Below are 24,260 nucleotides of genomic sequence, written 5' to 3'. Positions count from 1 at the left end.
CCGCAAAAGGACATCCTTGTACTCGGTGACTGGAATGTCAAGGTTGGCCCAGATGCCTACCAGCAATGGGCAGAAACGGTGGACAAATTTGGCCTCGGCTAAACCAACTACAGGGGTATCAGACTCCTAGAATTTGCGCAAAGCCAGAGACTGACACCTTACATCCCCACAAGAAATCAAGGACGGCCATGACGACTGATTGGTCCATAATCAAATCGACTATCCTGCTGCCAAGACGCTTCAAATCCAGCATCAACTAGGACGTGCCCAGGCGCTGACATAGGTAGCAACCATGACCTTGATCTAACAAACCTGAACCTGAGACTTTCAAACACTCTGAATTCACTTTGACTTGGAGAAGCTGCAAGACCCAAACGTTGCAGAAGTCTTCTAAGCCACAGTTGGATTACTTATATCCCTGGACTGCTGGCAGACGATTTTTTTTTTCCTGTTAACTGCTAAAACAAGGCATTAGACGACATAGCTTCCGGTTTAGTCACATTCTTTATTTAAGCCTGCCGAGAATAACAGCAGATCACTTCGCAAGAGGCCAAGAGTGAGTCTCGGCATGCAGACATCAGTCCATCAATACACGTCCATGGTCGAATGAAAATTTGCCACGTTGAACCTGGTGAACTATGGTGTAGACACTATCACAGGAAACATCAAAGATGTGCAAATGTCAACAACCCAGCGGGTTCTCTGGAATAAAAAAGCCATGAGTCACGAATGCCATCCTAGATCTCAGAGACCAAAGGAAGACACTGAAGAGAGAAAAGAAAGCAGCTACTAAATACATAAAAGGGAACTGTGCCATCAAGAAAGGGATGAAGGCAGTTGGGGAGAATCGGATGGAGAGCAAATGCCGTGACATAGAGGATGGAATGAGGAGGTGACAGCAAAAAGGCCTATGAACTACTAAAGACCCTCACCAAGACAGATCAATCATCGAACACAGCAATTGCAACCTTCTCACTGAAAGCAATGTTGTACTCAATCAATGGACTGAATACTACAAATACCTGGATAACTTTCAGCTGAAGACCGAAGCCAACATCCTCCAAAACAACTAGGCTAGAGACAATGAATCTGCAGACCTACCAGTCCTACCGGAAGAGGTCGAAAGAGCTGTACATAGTCTGAAGGGAGGAAAGTCGCTGTCACTAATGATACCTCTCCCCAAAAAAAGAAAACAGCAAACAGTGCCAGAACTACAGAACCATAAGCTTTATCAGCCACCCAAGTAAACTCATGCTGAATGTCATACAGAACCGCATGAAAACCATTGCAGAAGAACAGGCTGGCTTCAGACCAGTTAGAGGCACAGAAGCGGATCCAACTGTCGCATTTTTATAGAAAAGCATCTTCAGCATCAGCGGGACATGTATGACAACTTCATTGACTTTAAAAAGGCATTTGGCTAGACTAGATAGGTAATAAGCCATAAGGTAAGGCTCACTACCAAATTACAAGCTGCACAAACCCCTGGTAGTGCCGACCCTGTTCTACAGATGTGACACGTGGACTCTGCTCATCGAGACGGAAGGAGAATCCAGGCATTCAGAGCAAGTGCCTGAGGAGGCTGCTCTGGATCACATACAGAGATAACAGAACCAACGACTTTTTACAAAAGAAGATGGCCACACTCGTAGAACACCAGGAACCTCTACATTCAACAGTCAAGTGACGTTAGCTGATCTTCTTTGGACATGTGACCCAGCACGACACCCTGTGGAAGACTATCCTTCAAGGAAACTTTGTTGTGTGGGAGGGTTGATGGTGAACGCAGTGGTGGTCAGAAGAACTGAAGGTCAAAGACTGGACCGGTCATCCTGTACAGAACCTTCTATCGCTCACAATAGGCTAGAGGGTATGGTCTTGCCACCTGCCGCGTCTTTCCATGTCATCCCCCACAACAACAGGTGCTGGTCAAGGGACGACTGACTTTAGTTGTGATGGCTTATTTTGTAGTTGCACAACAGATCTTTACCCTTTTAACCCTCTTCCTTCGCATAAATCGCCTTCGTAGGTAGTAACACTAACTGTGCAATACTATAGCCATATATATATATTTTAAAGGGATTCTAAAAATAAAACTGCTTACAATCTCGTAAAGAGTAGGCTGTTTGAATCTCGTCTATTTTCGTGTCTGTTCATGTGGAAAAAATTGAATGTTTTGTAGGTTGTTGTGTTGAATAAGAATTACACGGGACTCTTTCGTTTGCTTCAACGAAGTCTCGTCATATATTGACGTCAACTCGATCCCAGTGTCAGCTGATGTAGTGATGTGGTTGGACATTGCTCATTGCCATCTTGATTGTTGTCGCTAATCCAACTAACGACACACCATCGATCACTTGAGTTCAAATCCTAACAATGACCGACACGTACTTCTTCTCCCTTGTTGACATCAAACAGCACGCCACAGCCTTATCACCGCCGTCACAGCCTTTACTATACCTTTAACCCATATATGTTAACCAAAAGTTAACCCATCTCGAAGGAACCCAATACATGTATTTGTAAAATAGACTGTAAGTGTAACTACACTAACCCTTATTTGTAAAATACACTGTACAACTTTTCCTTTTATTTCATGTGAAGCAGGTATGTGAGCATGATAATTTGGCAATGCATTTAAAAGCACCCGCGTAACGTAGCATACTCCTGTTAAACCTCTAGATATTCTTGGTAATGAATTGAGATTATAGTTGCAACGAGGTGGTCCCTTTAATGAACTACTTATAATTTATTCGTTTTACAAAATGCTAACATTCTTAAAAATAAGACGTCTATTTCTACACAATGAAATCTTGTATAAAAACTAAAATAACTGTACATCAATAGTTCAGTTGTGTCATTATTGTATGACGTAAATTTTGTGATATGCACTCATTAAAAGAAATAGGTCAGTTTACGCTTTCAGCTGAACCACATTAATTTCAGAACACACCGTCGGCAATCCAAACACTTTTATTACGAGGCCGTTCCAACTACATGTCTCAGAGTGCCTCAGAAACAAGATTGTGTCAGCTTAAACATCGGCACAGCTCCTAGCTATTCCTTGTGTCAGCATTAATTATCATCAGCACATGTCCTAGCTATTCCTTGTGTCAGCATTAATTATCATCAGCACATGTCCTAGCTATTCCTTGTGTCAGCTTTTATTATCATCAGCACATGTCCTAGCTATTCCTTGTGTCAGCTTTTATTATCATCAGCACATGTCCTAGCTATTCCTTGTGTCAGCTTTTATTATCATCAGCACATGTCCTAGCTATTCCTTGTGTCAGCTTTAATTATCATCAGCACATGTCCTAGCTATTCCTTGTGTCAGCTTTAATCCTACACTACATCTCGCTCCCTCCATTCTTCCAGTGACAGTCGTCCTTTGTCTCTAGGCTGCTTTAGGAGTAAGCCACACGGATTTAATTCTTTTTTCTATTTTAGACTACACATCTTTCTGCAGTTGTTGTTTCTTGTAACCGTGTGTGAGGCGGCTGCACTTACAAACCATGAACACCATCCTTCGTGTGGTCAAGAAGCTACAAATGTAGGGCATAGTAAAAGTGCGTCACACAAAAAGTTTTAAACTACTAGCGGACAAAGGATTATGCTACAAAATTAAAAGGCTGTATTCCGATCTTTGTTTCATTCTTTTTTTTTAAATGTAACAATGTTTACAAAAATAAACTCGAAAGTGAAAATGGTTGGCTTTGTTCGGAGGTAAACCAATCAGAAAGCTTGTATTATAAATAGCACCGTGACCTGTGTCAAGAAGGAAAAGGACCAATGGCAGAAGCGATGCAATACCGTTGAAAAACGTCGTCCATGTCGGACGAACGATATCCACCGATTCCAAGAAATGACCAGCCACAGGATCGGTGTAAACCTAAGGGTGTCTGGAAACTGTGATCAGGGAGGAAGAAAATACATGGAAGATACCCATGCGATCAAGTTTGTGAAAAAAGACAGCCGTGATTACGAGTTTGCCTACTTCGGAATATTCGATGGGCATGGCGGTCCCGAAGCGTCAAGATTCGCTCGGGACCACTTACTGGATGAGATCACAAAATACGAACAGTTCTGGAGCGACAATGACGATGATGTTCTGTTTGCAATCAAATCTGGATTTTTAGATACACATCATGCTATGTGGAAAGAACTAGGTAAGATAAGTCATGCAACTGCTGAAAGTGATTTTTTTGTTTGTTGTTGCTGTTGTGAAGTCGAGCGGTTTCCTCGTTGCTTTGGTCGTGCACCTCGTTAGCAAGGTTCGTGTTTGTCCAGTCTGCTTTTGGTTAGTGTCAAGTGTAAATTAAGATCGTAAGTTTGTTTTCTTCCTATACAATTGTCTTTAGAAACATAGTTGAATGATGACTATGGCTGGTTTGACCCCAGATTAAGAATGTTTCAAATCAGAAATCGCGCGCATTTTACTAGGTCTGAGATGATTTGTCCCGGTTTAGTGACCTTTGGCACGAGAAAACTCTTTACTGTCGTATTTTTTAAGCTGTTTCCTATCACAAAATGTAATGTACATGTCTTATGCAGAAACGTTTGACAATAGTTTTGCTAATTGATTAATGTTTGACAAATGGACTGTGGACCAGTTGCCAGGAGTGTCGTTATTGCAAGGTGAAGGTCGCTAGTATAGCCTGTCAAGTCGTAACCTGACTAAACCTACATCATCAGCCTGTAGTCGCCTCATCACCTACAGATTAGGACTCTGCCTCAAAGGCTAGTTGGAAAAACACTCTTTCAAAACTTAAGAGCGTTTATAAGCATAGTTTCTTGCACAAAAAAATGATACAAAATAATACAAGTTGCAGCGAGAGATACGAAACTTTCATATCTAGAGTTTCAATGACTAACCCTTGTACTGATTTACACTTAATGTAAATAAAAAGTGTGCTGGATTTCTTCACTACGGCTGTATACATTTGATCCACTTATACCATAGTTGTTTGCAGCTAAATTTGTTGCCATTTATTAGTGGCATCATAAGTTTTAATTTGTCCAATGCAGGGACATATTTCCCTCTCCAGTCACAAGACCAAAGTCTTGAAAATGAACCACTAGTAATAGTGGTTGGCTATCATTTACCCAGCCCTCACTGTCTATTTAACCCCTCTTAAGGTCACTTTATCTTTATCTGGGTCAGAGTTTCAAGCAAATTACAGTTTCACGTTATATTCAAATAACCATCAAAACGGTAAAATGTAGAGAATTCTTGGAGCTATTCAAATTTAGTGTGTAATTAATGTTAGTTGGAAGTGGGGTTAACTTAAGTGTTTAGTGGTAGAACAATATCTGATAAAAACATTTCCTTCTCAATTTCTTGTAATATTTGTGGTGGTGAGAAAAATGTATGCATAACAATATTGCATCTGTAAAATATCCTCAGAATGTGGTCTCTCCTGATTCTCTGAATAGCATGGTAAAGGGGTTGGAAGGGGCTGGTAGATATATCAGATATATTCAGCAAGAAAATACAGGAGAAAGGATTTACATACATGGCAAAGCTTGGTATGTGCTCAGTGTTGTGCTGCATCTTTAAAACAAGTCTCAGTGTTTTTATTTAAAAAATAATTTTTTTGATCATGACTGTTTCACTTCAGGGAGGTAGTATGATAGTGGGGTTACCTTTTTTTTTTCCAGACAAATGGCCACGTACAGTGAGTGGATTGCCCAGTACTTCAGGCACAACTGCCAGCATTGCCATTGTTAAGCATGGGAAACTATTCATTGGACATGTTGGAGACTCTGGGATAGTGCTAGGCTGTGATGAAGGACCTATTAATGCAGTTTACATGAAGCCCGTCTGCCTTACAAAGGTCTGTATCTCTACAGTAGACTAAAATTAGTTTTCTGAACAAAAGACACATTACCTATTTTATAGTATATTCTATAGTAATTTTAAAAAAATCCTCCTCAACTCTACCTCTACCTTCATAAATATGACCTGAAAATTAGCTGTTAAATAATGCATGTCAAACGGACAGTCCTCCGATGACCACGTGGGTCACATTTGTGTTGTCATGAGGGCTACACACATGTACAATGTCCTTTGTGCAAGCTGCAGGTGTGCTTGCAAAGGGCTGCTTACTCTCTTTTTCTCTGTTCTGTATTTTTCTTCAAACTGAACTGTAACTTAATGCGGCGATCTATGTTCCTTTATACTCGTCTCATGATTCATTCGGTCACATGGCTTCTGTTGGGCCATCCCCTTTATTGCCCTCGATAATGCTTAGCTTGAGATGTCATTCAGACTTTGATGTTAGTGAGACTGCTTGTGTGCTGGCCAGCTGCAAGCTTGGCCTGACAATGGACATCACAACATGTAATCAGATGACATCATGCCTTGTTGTAAGGCAGCTACACAAAATATTCAAAATTCCAATTACTTCAGTTAACAGATTTTGTGAATCTCTAGTGTCCTTTGTGCAGGCCGCAGGTGTGCTTGCAAAGGGCTGTGTGTTTGACATACCTTTGTTAATTTATAGGCATATGTGAAGGATTTGTATTAGACCAGCGCATGCCCATTATTTTCTTGTAATTATCATGTAATTAGGAAACTGTGTATGTGTGTGTGTGCTTTTTTATCTGTCCTCAACACCATGGTGATTTCGTTCGTTACATTAAATGTCAGTTTCATAAACAGAGTTCTACCAGTGTTGGTAAAGTGCAGACAGTTTGTTTCAGATTGTTTTATGAAATAAAATGAAATAGAACAAATTTTAATCTATTTGAAAATGTTTGAATGGCTAAATATAACAAGTAGGAAAAAAACTATACTTGTAAAATCATGTAATATAGAGCCAAATATCGATAAATATGTCTTGTTATCAAGATATCAAGGTATTTTAGTGCATAAAGACTGCTTAGTTTTTAATAACAATAACAGCATTAATAATACAGCATATTTACATAATGCTGTACATTTATATAGCATCTTTCCTCAGCACCAAAGCCAGTGCATAAAGCTCAAAATACTCAAAGTGCTTTACATACAGTATACATACAGGCACACAAGCGCAAATTAAAACAAGTTATTGTGGGGTTTTTTGGTGAATTTGTATTTTTCCATGGCGGCAGATGGTCATATTGACAAAATGATCTTGTCTAGGATCATAAGCCAGATAACCCTGAGGAAAAGGAGCGGATTGAGAAGTGTGGAGGTTCAGTAGTGGCCAAGTCCGGTGTTCAGCGTGTTGTGTGGAGCAGACCAAAGGTCAATCATAAAGGACCTGTACGCCGCAGCACACAAATAGACAAAATACCATTCCTGGCAGTGGCAAGATCTCTTGGTTAGTTGTAAATGTTGCACTTGTTTGTTGATGTTAAAGATTTTATTTTGGTTAGTATAAAGATTAGATGTTACTGTTATGGACATAAAAGTCAGGACCAGTTACCGAGTCTTCATGGCACGACCTTTGCCTACTTTATCTCCGTAGACTGGAAAGAATTGAGAGAGAGACTATATAAGAATATAAATGATATAGGACTAGTTAGAAGACAGTGCATTGAAATTGTGAGGGATTTGTGATACAACTAAAAGTAAATTGCTGTGCCTCAGGTGATCTCTGGAGCTACGACTACTACAAGGGCATGTTCATTGTCTCCCCTGAGCCTGATGTGAGTGTGATGAAAGTAGACCCCCGTCAACACCGCTGTCTCATCCTGGCTTCTGATGGCTTGTGGAACATGATCACCCCTGAAGAAGCTGTGTCTGTGGTTACTGATTTAGAGATGCATTTTGAAGACCGTGTTATTCATGATCCAGTAAGTTCAGTTTCATTGTATTTTTAGGATTATAGCCTGCATGTTTCTTGGTGGCTTTCTGTTAGTAATAGTCAGATTTAAAGCATTTTTAATTGAGTATCATAGCGTTTGTCCATGTAACTTAAGAGAAAAAAAGAGGTAATGTTTCTTGTAAATAGTAATAAATTTGCTGATGCCCAGGTGCTTGTTGCAGATGGTGACAGTTAGCTATTGGATCAATCCTGCTGAGCGACTTGTGACACGAGCCCTCAACAAGTGGCGAGCAAAGATGATGAAGGCAGACAACATTTCCTGTATTGTTGTTCTTATAGACCCTTTAGGGCCATCTAAACTAACAATACTGCGCCGACGACGAGAAGAATACTTTCAAAAAATACATGAGGCACGGTTATCAGCATCGTCATCAAGGATAAGCACTTCTGCAGAGAATGAGGCAGCTTATCAGCAGTCTGTTTCTAAAATAAATCTGAATCGTAACCAGAGTCATGGTAGTGAGGATGCTGATGGGGTTGAGAGGGTTGACGTTGAGAATAAAGGAGAAGAAAGCAGCAACAAGGAACCAGACTGTGCTGATAACATTAATTGTTTCCCTGGGCGAGGGGGCCTTGCCCCTAATGATAATCACCACAACATGTGTAAGCACAGTACCAGCAGTGCTTCAAACACTTCTCATGGCAGGCAGGGAGAAGGGGATGTTGGTCAGGTGGTCTCTGATGGGAATGTTGCTTGCAGGTCAGCACCATTTGCCTTTCATGGGGTTTCCACACAACCTTCTTTTGTCAACAAAGGTGGAAAGCTTAGACCCACAACCGGAATCAAAGGTGTACGCACTCATCGAGTGAGGCATCTTACAGACCCTCAGCGTCATATACACCGTGGTCAACTTCCTATGACCTCTGACATGGATGATAGTGTACAAGCCACCTCATCCTTGAACTTCACTTCCTTATTATTTCCTTTGCCACTTCCTTCCAGTGTAGCCGAGGATCCAGAGGATCCTGATAAGAGACATCATACTTTGTCATCCTCAGTGTCAGAACCTCTTTTGAAGCTGATATCTCTGACCAGCTCAAAGAAGGCTTCCTCTGGTACAGAGAGCACACTCCATGTGCAATCCATGGCCTCCTTGAATGGCTCAGTGCATGGTCCTAGTAAAGTGAGCACATATTCTCAAAGCACAGATAGAAGGGTGCTGCGTCGTAGTTGTCAGTTGACTGCCAAAGTCCTGCAGATGCGATCCCCACAACAGTGTGTACTTCACCCTGATTTCTTCTCCACCCACACTTCTGGGCAGATTCTGTTGAACCAGCCTGAAGGCACATCAGGTGAAAAACTCTCTTCACAGTGTTATACGCCACAATGCAGTAATCCTGCCTTACAGAAAGGACATCCAATTTCCTCAAACATTGGAAAATGTTCAGACAATACTGGACTAAAAAAAGCTTGTGGCACTGGTCAGCAAGGCAGCAATTCAGTAAAAATGCAGAAGAGCCGAGAATTTGGATTTTTGTATAAAACGCGTAAAACATTACATCGTGCTAGACAGGCAGCTTGTAAAGCCCTTTGCCCAGAAAACCCACCTTTTATTCGACCATCTCAGATATACAAACGTAAATGTGATCAAAGACGGTCTGCACTTGAGGGGCCTTGTTCCAAACGCCTGCGCCCTAGTGAAGGAATTCGACTGTCTTTGTAGGTGGTCTGTTTTGGGAAACCTCTGAAGTGGACAAAGAACAGGGGGATTGGGATATGATACTTGTCAGATCATCTCCTACAGTTTAGATGTCATATACATTATCTTCAGAGTTTTTAAGTGGTAGTAGTGTGCATACATGACCAGCTATATAAGTGGGCCAAGTTTCATGCTTTTTTTGAGAAAACAATGCTGGTGAAAAAATTAAAGTATATTTCCAAAGAGTAGCAATATTCATAGAGGCAGCATGTAAGTTGTAAACAACAACACTTCCTCATATTGTTTTAATGTGTGTGTAGGATCTTAGGCTGCGTTAAGCTTTAGATCTGTCAGGCATTAACACTTGTCTTTCCCATGTCCACCCCACAAGCCTGTCTTTATTTCATCTGTACCCATCGGTAATCAGGCAAAATCTCTCGACTCATCTCCGCACCATTCGCAGTCCTACTATGGCTATCATTAGCATTTTTGTGACAAATAAAATTTTCACTGTGTATAATGATTAGTTTGGTTTAGTTTAGAATATATGGGGAGAAGAATGACTTTGCATGAAGCACACAGAGTTAGTCCCCTGATCCGAGAGAGAGAGAGTGAAAGAGAGCGCAGATGTGTGTGCGCATGCTAAGCACGCAATGAACTAGTCTCCTGACCAGAGAGAGAGCAGACGTGGGTGTGTGGGCTTGTTGAAAATGTTGGTATATATTCTTACACAATAATCTTGATATGCAAGTGTGAAGTATTAAAAACTGTAATTGCACTGTTTAATGATTAGTGATCATGTCATAGGTCATTGATTTTGGAAAGAGACACTTTTAGCCTTGAATTTTCTTAAATAGAAAAGTTACACCTATTAAACCATTCAGTTAAGTAACCACCCTAAAGACCATGTTGCAAGCACATTTTATATCTGTATGTGTATAAAGGCCTATTTAATATTTTTATAAGGGATCAACATAATACTGCTGATTCGAATTTATAAACACTTCTATTATTTGTTAGGCTAGATGTACCATCTTGGGAAAATTTACATTTTCATAATAAGACCAGTAGCCATAAGCTTTATGTTTACCTGAGCTACTTATAAAAAAAATGAAATGTTTGTGAAAACAAGTTAGCTTTACTTTATGAAGTTAAAGTCAATCTAATTACAGTTATAAAATTCTACTTGTTTCCTGCACATTGTGACGGTTACAATTTATTGTTTCTTGCATAGAACACTGTTATTTAAAGAACATTTTGTTAAAATATCTGAACACTGCCAATTTTTTTTCCCCCTCTCACACTGCTGGACTATTTTACCGTGTAAGGTCATTGACAAAATTTATGGAAATACTCTCAGGCAGCTGGTTTTTCACTTTTCAGCATGATTGCATGGCAGCATAAATATTCATGCAATGGTCTTGGACTGAACTGCATTATGAAATGGCTTTGACATTTTGTTAACGATTTGTTTTTAAGAAAACATTTTATTTTATTGTTCAAATTATTGTCTTACTTTTTAAACGGTTAAGATGGATAAAAATTACTTCCCATGAGGTGTAGTTCATTACACAGTTGCCAATGTTGACAAGCCAGTCAGCTTGCAATACCTTGGGGTGCTAGCAAATATCCTAAAGACCAACATAGCAAACACAATAGGTAACCTGGTGGTGACAGAAGAGATGCCTGTGCTAAACTTGAACAACATGTTATTATCACAATGAAGAAAAAACCGTGGAAAAGGGTCGTTATGCTTTGCGAAAGACTAAATGCACTAGCTGAAACCCCTTTTGAGCTTAGGGTACAGTTACTCTAGGGCATCATAATGCGTTACATAAAACTGGGTGTTAAAAACTACAGAGATTTAAGACGTGTCTTTTACACTGATAGCTCTCTGGTTTGATATTTTCTTTTTGACACCATAGAAATATTTTAAAGGATTTTTGTGACATGTTAGAGGGACTATTTTGCAGTTCTTATAGTATTGTTCGTATATACTGTTTTCTCTTCTTCAGCAGTGGAGAGATGAAACGAAGGCAGCCTTTTAAAATTTGTAAAGTGGTTTGTAATGATTAACATGTGTGCATATTATATGTGTAATAAGGTAGTAGAATTCTCATCAGTAACTGTTGATTTTACTCATCTTAGATTCTTTAATTATATGGCTTTAATTTATTTCACTATTTATTGTCTTACAGAAGCTAATTTCATAGATATCTTTGAATTTATTTGTTGATTGTAATGCAGACATCATCTTTCCTCATTCACTTCATCATTTGTGTGCCTTGTACTTTGTTAACACATCTGAAGTCCATGCTGGATGTTAAGGGTATTATACTGTTGAAAACATTTGTTTTATCAATGAAACAATCTCAGTGACACCAAAAAATTTTCACAATTTGAATTTCGCCCACAAAAAATTGACTCTGTTTTAAACAGTTAGATTTTCAAATGTAATGGAAAATGAAAAAAAAGGGGGTCTCAATAGGAAATGCCTGATTTTTATGTTTTAAAATCTTAGAGGAAATCCATAGAGAAGTCAGACATCTGAGATGAGTTTATCTGGATATCTAGAAGCACACTGCTGTGCACACCTACACCTAGAGAATGCTGGGCACTGAACTTAGTCCTTAGCGGTAACACATTGGTAGGATTTATCTCCATAGTGTTTCTGCTAGTAGGCTTGATTTCATTATATAGAGTTTTCCCAGCAGGACTGATTATAGAACTCAGAGGCCAGTGTGTGCTGTTACTCATGGTTTTGTTTTTTTAAAGTGATTGGAGGGAGGGGAGAGACTGTCACTGGACAAGTCCGCTGCTGATTTGATTTTGTCTTAAGCATTTGGGCAACGTATCTGCTGAAGCATACAGAACTGTTAATTGCTGATGTTGTTTGTCGTGGTAAATATAGCTTGCTTTGTTGATTTGTTAGTACTAGTTATTAGTTTTATAAAATCTGTGTTGACAAAATTTTTGTGGCCCATTGCTCTGGCATAACTTTTAATCTCTGTGTTTCTGCTGTATTGATGACTAAATGTTAATGGTTTTAGTCTTGATTTTTTTTTCCCCCCTAATTTCATATATGGAAAGGGGCATGGGAGCCAGAAGTACAAAATACTGTGTACTGTGCTTTTATAGAAATACAGTGGTGGAATAATTGTTGCATGAGCTGCTGTTTGAAGTGAAACAGTTGATAGAGAAGGAAAATGGTATTTAAGAAAAGCTTTTGAAAATGGCTGCTGTAAACATGACTAATAACAAAAGAAAGAATATCCTAATCTACCTGTTTCGATTCAAAATAGTGACAACTCACGTTTATAGCAAGATAGTTATTTCAGTGACTATCTTTTGTGATATATTTAGGGGGGAAAACTTGTGAAGCAGCTCTGGTTTGAGAAATAAGCCTCCCTCTTTAGTTGTCATGAACTTCTTCCACCAAGTGAATGCCATCATATTTTATCACAAAAACAGCTGAAAGTGAGATCCAACAGGGGCAAATGTATTATTTTGAAAAGTTGATTGTTGTAACACTTTCATTCAAATAATTTGTTATAGTACGCCATCAAAATATCTTCCTAGTGATTCCTTATGTTTGCAATATACAAATCATATAAAACACCCATGTTCCTGGTAATTATAAAATAAGCAACTCATTTGGTGACAAGCAGATGACAATGGTATGATTAGTCCATTCAGCAATTTTCAAGTCAGCATACAAAATGTCATGGGTCTATCACTGAAAAGAGTTAGTTCGTTGTCCTTGGCAATGTCAAGCAAGATTAGAATTAAAACTTGGAAAGATGACAGCGAAGTTTTTGTGTAAAGGATTGGTTAACAACCTTTTGCCTCCATTCCAGTACATGTTAGCAAGCTTCTCAAAAAAATCCGTTTGATTTAATACTTTCTAGTTCAGTGAGGACAGGGTGAAGGGGATGATCATATGGTTATTTAACGTTATTTAATGTCATTTTAACGTTGGGCCTGAAGATGCTTGTGTGTAGAAACAATTTTGTTCATTTTATTTTTTTATTATTTGAAGTAGTGTTGTAGTTGTTGTGCTGTGCTTTCATGATCTGCTTGTGGTTTCTCTGTTGGGATAAAAATATGTGCATTCTTTTTTAAGAGCAAAGTCATTTTAAAACAAACTTGTATACAGAATCATGTATTTGTTTGGTGGAAATAGAAGACATTTTTAAACTTAAAATTGATGAATGAGACAGTTAAAAATTTCCTGTACTAAAGAAAATTAAAATTAAATAACAGAGAAATAAATCAAGCAAGATAACTTTTAATAAAAATTTCAGAATACTTCCTGATATTCGGAGTTATTTAGTCATTTTAAATTATATACATCTTATACTTTATTATGATTTTAAAAAAGGATATGATTGCCATTGTGGGTTTGATGGTGATGCAATGTTAGAAGAAAATGTAATACACTGGAACATGGGAAACTACTGTATTTTTAAGAAAAGGAAAGCAATATGCATGTAATTTTACAAAATAAAATATGTTCTTATGATGAGTGTCAGTTTAGTTTGTGAAAAAACTAACATGAGTGTTCAAGAAAACTAAACTGGCTTCTGTTAAAGAAACAAAACAGAAAAAGTATTGTTTACTCAGGTCAGGTGGCTGTTGCAGAGAAAGAAGGTAATTTCACCCCCAAGACCATATCTCCATACAAGCTGAGTCAAATCGTCCCAACCAAGACCACATTTTCTCAACACTAAAATACAAATCAAGTCTGTTTGAACACCCACAGCTGCCTATTTCAAATAGAACTATGTGAAGATTACTTTGGTTTGTGTTTGAAAGTGTGCTATTTATTTTGAATGTGTATTTTAACCTTTTGTGCATTGTCTACTCTGCAGTTGAGAAACCTGCTATGAAAAAAATCATTATTATTAACTGATGACAATGGTGTTGGTGCACTGCTGTAGATATACTTAAAGCTAAATGAATACCCAAAGTGCAGAGTAGACACAATAGGCCAAAAAAAAGTAAAAATAAAATGATGACAAAATCCTTAATTTAAAAAATCATGATTTATGCTCTTGTAAGATATGTTCTCCCAAGCATATCTAAACCCTACATGTGTAGTGTCTCACTTCAGACACCCAGAAGGCTCACCCTGTGTTATAAAGGTCAACAAGTATAAGTATGCTATATGCTTTACATGGAAGTCTGTTGCTGTTAGAGTCAAGCCTTGCCAGTATTGTGTGCATTAATAACTATGAAGAAAATTGTGGAAAAAAAACCCTGAAAAAATGCTTTCAATTTAAGCGTGGGCTTTTTTTAAAAAAATCCCCGGATGGTCATTGTGCTCAGTTCAGAGCCTTAATGATTATTTTCATTTCTAAGAGGTTGACATTGTTCTCTTCCTACCAAAACTTTTGCCAATATGCCCATGTCATCAGTACCACAGTCATTATGTAGTTTGATACTTATTAATGTGAAAGTGGTCATATATTCATGTGCACATCTAGCCAGTAACATATACATGGCATACACCTCGTAGTCATTATTTCAAAGATTTTCTGTGAAATTTTAACGTAAAAGTTGGACATGTTAAGCAACTAAGCATTGTGCAAAGAATGGTGTGTGCAGAGTGACAAGTGACTGGTGGAAGGTATCTCCAGTACACACACAAAGACTGGTTAAAGTCATCTAGCCTTGAAGAAAAGCTGGGCATGAACTTGTGAGAGGGGGGGGGGGATTGGTGTTTTAGGCCAAGCCAGCAACTAAAACTATATCATGGCAAGATAATCAGCTACTAAGGCTATATCACAGCAAGACAGCCACCCCCATACACAGACATAACATGCAGAGAAAGAAAAGCATGCCCAAGACGAGAGCTGACCCCAGGACAGCCAACCATCACTGTGTTAGTGACAGTCGCTAACCAACACGCCACCAGACCATCCTGAGAGCACAATATGCTGTCAAGTGGAGGCAACAGTGAATACAGCAGTCAATTGTTAGAGAAATGTGCGGATATAATGTTCAGATACATCACAATTATTAATAAACAAATTGCACAAAACAATTTGCAAACTTTATTTCTAGAACAGCCAGCTAAGCAAAATATTACTAGATGGAGCAGATATAACACTGAACTGTACAGATTACTTCTATCATGGAACTAACTGGTCTATACAGAAGACATTGAGTTAAAAAAAAAAAAAGAGAGAGATCCACAATACACACGATCTTAAGAGTCCATTTACAATTGCTTATGGCAGATATCTCACATTTCATGGAAATAACATAATCAAGAAAAACTCAAGCCCTGACAGCACCAACACTTAAACAGTTAAGCTTATGCTCGTGCACTTGTATTATCTTGTGTAGGTTAAGCATGTACAGGTGGCATCTTGTATTGGTTAAAAATTCACTGTTAACTCTAGGCTTAAGCTCATAGTCATGCACAAGTGGATGCATAAACACACCAACTTAACATATACAGAATTTCTTCCTCTATATAGTTTGATGAAATGTAAGCATTTCTTTTATGATCTGTAATTCATTCCACATACCAGTGGCATTACTTTCCACTAACTGGTGAGCTCATATCAAGTTTGTGGAATTTAACCCAGAGAGGAAAGAAGCTGTGCCATCTGTTGATCAGTAAGATTTGTAACCTTGGTTTTTCTGGTAATGTTGGACAACCTCATAGCAAGATGATGCTTGCACTGTCAGAAAAAATATCTTTAAATGTTGAAAATATTGAGACTGAAAAATGGAAAATGAATTAATAATAAAAGTAACATGCTGCCTCACACTTCACCATGAGCATGCATACTGCATTTGACAAAAAATAACTAATAAAAATAAGAACATATAATGGAAGTATATTATACTGGGAAAAATTTATCATCCCTTTCCATACTGGATACCAAATGGTTTACTAAATCTAAAAGGTTAAATTTTGAAATGTTTTGAGTGTACTTTTGTCCCTATGTATTATTTATATTAAGTGTCCTAATCTGAAAATGCAATCAAGGTGAACTAACATTTCCCCTACAAGCAAGCAGTGCAAATCCTTGCTACAAAACCACCCAAAAAAGCTATAAGAGTATTATCAATAAATATTCTGGACTGGTAATCATGCAGCCTTCCTACTGTCAAACGCATAAAATTTTGGATCTCATTGCATATTTCTCTCAGTAAACTAAAACATTTGACCTAAAGCAATAATTTTTTTAAACTTACCATTAATTGATCTTCCTTGTGGAGCACTGTAGGGTAAAAACTGTATTGTAAATATTCCACCATAACATCATAGTACATCTCTCATTCTCTAACACACACATTCTCTCCCTCTCTCATACAACCACACAGATATTTACAATGTATTTCTATGTACCTGAAAATCTATAAGCTGGACAAGAACAGTATGTACTTGATTCGAAGCAAGTGTATATCACACCTGATGCGCCAACTACCTGTGAGATGCAATGTATAAATCAGCAATGTGAAATGCAGTTAAATCTGATTTCTGCAACCAATAATGCTGGCTCATAAAATCTGCATGTAAATACCTAGGCTCATAATGTATCTAACTCAACAAACTAAAAAAAATTCCAAGGTCAGAAGATCCCCTCGGCAGATACTATACTTGAGCAGCAAAGTAAATACAACTGTATGTAATCAATTTGGATACTAAATACAAGGGTTTAAACCTGATAGATGCCACTTCTAGAAGGGGAAACTACTCTAGTGATAGCTCCTTTGTCCACTAGCTCACAAGCAGGTAGTAGAGAGGAAGGAAAGACTGATTGGAGACTGCAACAAAGGACATTAGGACAGGTAGATTAAGCATTTGTGCAGCAATTATCAACAACTACAAAGCAACTGCGAAACATGTAAATTTCTCTTATCCCAAAGAGAATCCCATTATAGTGACTGAATGGCTCCTTAAATCACCAATCTTGTGATGTTCCCTAGCAACGGGTCTATTTTGTGAGATGGTCTGGTGAAATGGCAGCAAAGTGCTTGTTAACAAGACAATTGGATAATGGGTCCTAGGTTATAGGATGTTGTCTCCAGCCTGCACAATTTCTCCATGGATGTGGATGCTTAACGGGCTGGATTAGCATCCTAAAAATAAGGGTCATCCCATAACTTTTTGCCCTTGGAGAGTGATGGTCACTGTTATCAAGATTATATCATATTCAAATGACAAACCCAACCGTCACTTACTCTCACTGGCACCCATAGGATTTTGTCACCAACTCTATCCATCTCTCTTGCCTTCCTAGTTGACATTGTCTGGGATCTACTGAATAATTATAGCTTGCTTGCTTTTAGATGTTTCCAACTAATTAAATTACAAAGTTTTTACTCACGCAGTAAGAATATCCTCTGTTACTGCAAAAAAAAGAAAAAAAAAGGAAAAATCTGGTCATTATTTTGGCTAGAACTATAGATTCTGAAGCTAAGATGGTGCTGACATATATGACAGATGTCCATGCTGTGCAGCTTACTTAACACTTTTATTAAAGTCTTGGAAATAAAGAACTCAAATTAAAGAAACTATAAGTGGCATCTGGTAGATTTAGCTACATCTAGAAACTTCCCACCAGGAAATGCAACTCAGAAAATGACCCACAACATCTAATTTTATATGATATAATATCTAACATGATTATATTGTTGCTATATAAGATGAATTTGATTGTCTGCTTAAACTATTTCAAAACATATACCTCTTCCTTTGTCTGTGAACGCTCTCTCAGCCTCGTCAAAAAGTTTACAAAAAATCGTTTTAATCCCATCTGTGAAAAAAAGGAGCTGATTTAATTGTTATTTTAATAAAATATATCAGAAAATAAAATTTTCTCAAGTTAAAAGCTGTCAAAACAGCTGCACACATTAAACATCGGATATATCTATATTTATCTAAATTTGTGGGTAAATTAATTATTTACATACTTCGTATTTATCTTTTGGATCAAACTTCAGCTAGCAGCAGGCAGGCATAGGTTTGTCTCACAATATATATTTAATCAAGCTTCCATCTTAAATTTAATTAGTGCCTAGGATTTATCATCTTTGTTACACATATATTGGGTGTATGAATCCTTACATTGTATAGAATAACATTTTTGAAATAAACTTTGTAGTCAATAAAAGGTCCAATTAGACAAGGTTTAGAACAGGGATGCCCAACATCCGGCCCGCGAAACTTCTGCCCATAGTGCAGGAAATCGGCATGTTAGTAATAAAAAATAAAAAAAAAAACGAAAAAAAGGAAGAAGTATTTATCCCCACGTAGGGGCGTGTTTCAATCTTTTTTTCGATGGACGAACATTTCGATTCAGTGCTCCGACTTGGTGTCTCTACGATGCAGCCGGACATTCAGAAGTTGGTTTCGGGTAAACAACTTCAAATATCCCACTAATTAGTACATAATTAATGGTAAGTACAACTTGTTTCTAGTAAAAAATGTTATCTGCTCTATTTTTTTTTCTTTTTTGTATTTTTGCGGTGAAGTGGCCCGCGATCGGCTGTCCGAAATGGATATGGCCCGCAGGCCGAAAAAGGTTGGGCATCACTGGTTTAGAATAATCACACGAATCGTCAGCTGCAATGCTACTCGCGAAATAAGATATATATGTAGTGGCTTCAATTCACAACCAGCCAGATGACCTTTCGTTCGCAACAGTTCCGTCATGGTAGGAGTTACAACTGCAGCAGTTGCCCACATCTGGTACTGTACTGCTCATGCTACCAATCTGACACAGTAATGACGTACGTGACCTAGAGAGCAGTGCAGATGTTGGCCACGTACAGTACACAGGCAGGCCGCCAGCGTGACAGCACAGACGTGACCTGTAGCCTTTGACCTCACCCCTGTACAGGAACAACATGGCAGCAGACGATGTGGACACTTTGGACAGTGTACTCGACAAGTATATTCCTCCTGATGAACTGGCATTTGTCAAGCGCATGCTGTATGGAAAAGAATTGAGGTACGAGTTATCATATTTCTGGTAAAAGTATTCACCATGAAGACGAGTGGATGTAGCAATCTGATCTTCACAGTGTACGTCGCTATACATGAAGACATGATGCACGTATATCACGCCATGCAATATGGACATTCTTATTTTGGGCAACACATTGTATCAACGTTTTCAGTACAAACTTATTGAGAATGAGGAATGAGGGCTAACGGAACTTGTTGCACAACTCGTGACCTGGCGGATGTTCTATATTCAGTGTTGTTGAAACCTCCTAAAATAGTTCGACATTCTACTTTCAACTAGGTTGTACAGAAAAACTCCTGTCAATATTCTTTTGTTTGGTGCACATACCTGTAAAACATCAAAATTAATTTATAAAAATTACACACAAGTTGTAAACTTTCCTTAGACTTGAGAGTTTGATGCTTGAGAGTGGGAATGACTAGGCCATATATTATTATATAGTATTATTAGGTCAGTACTAAGGGACGCTTTCTCCAACATTGGCCCTACTCAAGTCATGGAGAGTGTCGACTGCCGGCAGCTTTTGTGACCACAAAGCGTGTCCCAGGTTAATGACTACAAGGAAAGATGAGGAAGTTAAATCTCATTTAAACTGACAGAGAATATTGAGAATTAACGTAGTCATGCGCTGTTGTGCTATTAAATATGACGGACGAGAATTTAAAGTTCTTGAGTGTTTTGAGGGCCTAAAAAAATTCTCTAGGAAAGTGTATGTTTAATAACATTATGCCCAATATCTTTTGTTTTGTTTTTACTCATAGAAAACTTCATCTGCCAGAGAAAGCTTTACAAATTGCACAAGAAAGGAACTTTGAACTCCAGGGTTATGCCTTCGATGCTAAGCGTGAAGATGTTCGACTGCCACGGATTGTCCGTGTAGGAGCCATACAGAATCATATTATAGCCCCAACAACCAGCTCTATTTCAGAACAGGTAAGAAGTACACAACTTGCATATAGTATAAAAATAAACTGATAAAAAAAATGGAAAATAATCTCCTACAATTACTTGCCATTGTTTTTCTCTGAGTAATTCATTTGTGCATGGGGTGGGGTTGTGCCAATTAAACTCGTGCAAAAATGGCAGTGCATTCTATTATCATGTGGTCTACAATAAAAAGTAGAATATTCTTTTAGAACTGTAAAAAGAAATAAAAAAAGGAGTTACCTGAAAGAAATGGTGTAAGTAAAGAGACATTATTATTAATTAAATCTGCTGTAAACTGATTGCAAATTATGTGTTTTGGCAGAGGGACTCATTGCATAAACGGATATGTGACATTGCTGAGGTGGCAGCTCTTTGTGGAGTCAACATATTGTGTATGCAAGAAGCCTGGCGTGAGAATATTTTCCTCATGTTCTCTCTTCAGTTTCTGCTTGTTGTACTAAAGAAAAAGTTAATGGTCTTGAGGACTTTCATTTATAGACCACTCCACTTATTAATACACTGATTGTACTTATTGACAAGTAGTTAGATACCCGCAGAATGTTTTTGTTTTTTGCTGCGCAATGAGCATTCTTCTGTATGGATACCTGCGCATTACAAAGAGACATCATCATCATCATCATCATCATCATCATCAAGTCCCATGCTTCAATGGAGTGACTTTTTTGTGCTGTCTGATATTGCCTATACAGAAGAGATTTGACATTCTCAAATCATGTCTAAAGGATCAAATCCTCATGCTTATTCCGCTAAGAAAGCACTATGGTTTGGTGGCTTTTGTCTATTCAAACCATCCTGAATAAATTCAATGACCTTGTTAGCCATGGCCAACACATATTAAGCTTTTCAAGATACCAGACAACCAGAGAAAGGAAAATTGATCTCATTTATTCATCCCCGACTGCTTTATCAACAGTTATGCTGGCCGCTGGGTCACCATTATTCATTGAACAATGAATAGTTACACTGGTCCACTGATACTGGTTGTTGAGAGGAGCAGTTGGATAAATGCAGCGGCTGACAAGGCTAGGAGGGCTTTACCATCTGACTTAAGGTTTAGGTTGTTGAGGTTTTGCTTTAATGGTCTGGTGTAATGATGGCTTTTTAGGTTACGATGCCTTTTTAACAAACTACTTGCCCTTTTATGTTATCCTCTTTTTCTTATGTTGGTTCTGTTAGTGGTGGTGTTATTGAATGACCATTAAAGTAGTGCAACTTTCTGTCACCGTGATATAGCTTAGTTGCTGGCACCACATAAAACAACCATCGCTACTTATGCATGTCATAAGCAATGGTTAGCAAGTCCAGCTTGGAATGACCAGTCCATTATTTTATTCTGGCAAGCCAGTTATTCCTCTGTCCACTTTGAGATTGACTCACCTCCAAGGTATTCTGAATGATTGTCTTAGAGTGTCTTGCCTGCTGGATACAGCTGATGACGGCTCCAGCAGGCTGATCTCCAAACGTTTCTCAGCTAAGCACCACAATGTCTCCATTGTTCAAGTATGCGCTCCAACTTCCATGCATGGAGACAACGAAGTGGGGAAGTTTTACCAACAACTAGATAAGGTAGTTCCGAAAAAGGACATCCTCGTTGTACTCGTTGACTAGAACACTAAGGTTGGCCTAGACTCCCACCAGCGATGGGCAGGAACAGTGGGCAAATTTGGCCTTGGCAAAACCAATGACAGGGTAACGACTCCTGGAATTTGCTCAGAGCCAGAGACTGATCTTAGCCAACACCTTACATCCCCAATTGATCCATAATCATATCAACTATGCTGGTGCTTCAAATCCAGCTCCAACAAGGCCAAAGCAAAGACATACCCAAGCAATTACATAGGTAGTGACCATGACCTCGTTCTAATGATCCTGAAGCTAAACCTGAAAGCAAAGGGACTTTCAAACCTCCCTCCCCCTTCCCTCGAATTCGCTTTGATTTAGAGAAGTTGCAAGACCCAAATGTTGCAGAAGTCTTCAAGGCCACAGCTAGAGGAAAATTTGCCGCACTGAACCTGGTGGACTGTGATGTAAACATTGCTGGAAACATCAAAGAGGTACTAATGTCAGCAGCCCAGGAGGTTCTCAGGCGACATAGGAATAAGAAACAGCCATTGGTCAGTGGACCTATGAACTTCTAAAGACCCTCACTAAGACAGGTCAGCGCAAGACCTCAGTCATGTGGACATCAATGGCCACCTCACAGAAAGCAATGTTGTACTCAGCCAATGGACTGAGTACTGCAAAGACCTGTACAACTTTCAACTCAAGACTGGTGCCAACTTCCTCCAAAACAACTAGGCTAGAGACAGTGAACCTGCAGACCTACCAGTCCTATGGGAAGAGGTCGAAAGAGCTGTACATAGTCTGAAGGGAGGAAAGTAGCCAGGCTTTGATAATGTGCTGGCTGAGCTGCTCAAGCAGGGTGGGGAAGAAACTACATAGGCTCTGACTGTCCTCTGACAAAGAGTCTGGGAACACAAGGAATCACCCAAAGAATGGACGCAGTCACTAATCATACCCCTCCCAAAAAAAAGGGAAACAGCAAACAGGGCCAGAACTACAGAACCACAGTTCTCTCGAGCAAAGTCATGTTTAAGGTCATGCACAACCACATCAGAATTATCACAGAGGAGCTGCTAGCAGAAGAACAGGCTGGATTCAGACCATGTAGAAGCACAGTTGAGCAGATTTTCAACTGTTTCATTGTTATAGCACAGCACCTTCGGCATCAGCAGGACATCTATGACAACTTCATTGACTTTAAAAAGGCACTTGACAGAGTCTGGCACAAGGGGCTATGGCATGTGATGTGAAAAAGTATCATCAAAGAAGGCCTCTTTTAAATGAAAAACTGTCAACAAGTTAAAGTCAATGAGTGCAGCACTGCAGAACAAGTTAGGAGCTTACTTTCACACCATAGTGGACATATGTCAAGGATGTCCCCTATGACTGGTACTGTTCAATATCTTCTTGGAGAACATACTCGAAGCTCTCTGCGACCTTTATACTTCTGTCAATTGGTGGAAGACTGATCAGCAACCTACATTTCACAGACGACATAGACCTGTTAGCAGGCGCTAACAAAAAACTGCAATACCTCTCCAAGAGACTTAAAGACAGTTCAAATGCATATAGAATGGAGACCAGCACTGAAAAAAGCAAAGTTACGATCTTAGGCAGTGGCAAAGCAGAGATCTCTATGAATGTTGTACAGCTCAAAGATAAAAGCAGCTTCAAATACTTGGGAGCCACCTTCTCCAAGGACGGCAGCTCCACACTAGATATCCACATCAGGATCATAACAGCGATGGCTAGACTAGATAGGATCTGGCATAGCCATAAGATAAGGTTGACAGTCAAGTGACATAAGCTGGTCTTTGGCTATGTGACCTGGCACGACACCCTATTGAAGACTGTCTTTCAAAGCACCTTGATCAGTGGTAAGAAGAAAAACTGACTTACGAATGACAAAGACTGGACTGGTTGTCCTGTACAGGACCTGCTGACTTTTGTCCAAAATAGGCAAGAGTGGTGGGCTACCCATGTGATCCCCAAACCACAGGTGCCGGTTATAAGGGACGACTGACTGATTGAGTGTCTTGCCAGACCAAAGTTTGCACTATTTCACTGTTGCAAGGTGTTTCTGATATCCCAAAAGATTGATGGCCATGATTCATACAAAGTAATTGGGAGCAGTTGCTTCAGACACTTATTCTTGAATGCCTGTGTTCTCCTCTTGATACTGGAAACCAGAGTCTCTTGTGAATACAGCAGGATTTGAATTATGATAGAATTGTACAGCTGTGCTGAATGGTTTATGGCAGATCTGATGGTGTTGCTCTGCCAGTTGCTGTATAGCCTGG

General features: G+C 38.9%; 3 protein-coding genes across 9 annotated transcripts in view; 2 read left to right on the top strand and 1 right to left on the bottom strand.

Moving 5' to 3' along the window:
• Window positions 1-3,781: 3,781 nt before the first annotated feature.
• Window positions 3,782-13,982, top strand: LOC112561020. The gene is made up of 5 exons (XM_025233145.1): window positions 3,782-4,169; window positions 5,662-5,837; window positions 7,130-7,310; window positions 7,580-7,785; window positions 7,979-13,982. Exons 1-5 carry the CDS (start codon window positions 3,866-3,868, stop codon window positions 9,479-9,481), a joined length of 2,370 nt encoding a protein of 789 aa, XP_025088930.1. The 5' UTR covers window positions 3,782-3,865; the 3' UTR covers window positions 9,482-13,982.
• A 1,515-nt stretch (window positions 13,983-15,497) lies between these two features.
• On the bottom strand, window positions 15,498-19,657 carry LOC112561024 (zinc finger SWIM domain-containing protein 7-like). 7 transcript variants are annotated; one of them, XR_003098639.1, is made up of 7 exons: window positions 19,032-19,050; window positions 18,166-18,234; window positions 17,806-17,827; window positions 17,140-17,242; window positions 16,824-16,902; window positions 16,670-16,695; window positions 15,500-16,149 (listed from the first exon to the last, which is right to left on the bottom strand). XR_003098639.1 is itself a non-coding variant. In XM_025233151.1 (7 exons), the coding sequence occupies exons 1-7, from the start codon at window positions 19,561-19,563 to the stop codon at window positions 16,045-16,047; spliced, it is 501 nt and encodes a 166-aa protein (XP_025088936.1). In that variant the 5' UTR covers window positions 19,564-19,636; the 3' UTR covers window positions 15,500-16,044. The 7 variants fall into 7 exon arrangements, 4 of the variants coding, with proteins under 4 accessions (XP_025088938.1, XP_025088936.1, XP_025088937.1 ...); XR_003098638.1 differs by lacking the exon at window positions 19,032-19,050 and adding an exon at window positions 18,546-18,692; XM_025233151.1 differs by lacking the exon at window positions 19,032-19,050 and adding an exon at window positions 19,467-19,636.
• The window catches only part of LOC112561022 (beta-ureidopropionase-like), a 30,187-nt gene continuing 25,225 nt past the window's right edge, over window positions 19,299-24,260 (top strand). Inside the window, exons 1-3 of the mRNA XM_025233149.1 lie at window positions 19,299-19,431; window positions 20,211-20,382; window positions 20,699-20,786. Of these exons, the coding sequence (XP_025088934.1) occupies window positions 19,328-19,431; window positions 20,211-20,382; window positions 20,699-20,786 (364 nt within the window). The 5' untranslated portion in view covers window positions 19,299-19,327. The remainder of the gene's footprint in view (window positions 19,432-20,210; window positions 20,383-20,698; window positions 20,787-24,260) is intronic.

This window comes from Pomacea canaliculata, linkage group LG4 (genome assembly GCF_003073045.1).
Source record: "Pomacea canaliculata isolate SZHN2017 linkage group LG4, ASM307304v1, whole genome shotgun sequence".
Classification (NCBI taxonomy): Eukaryota; Metazoa; Mollusca; class Gastropoda; order Architaenioglossa; family Ampullariidae; genus Pomacea; species Pomacea canaliculata.
The sequence above is the reverse complement of the archived record's forward strand: the minus strand, read 5'-3'. Positions and strand labels throughout refer to the sequence as shown.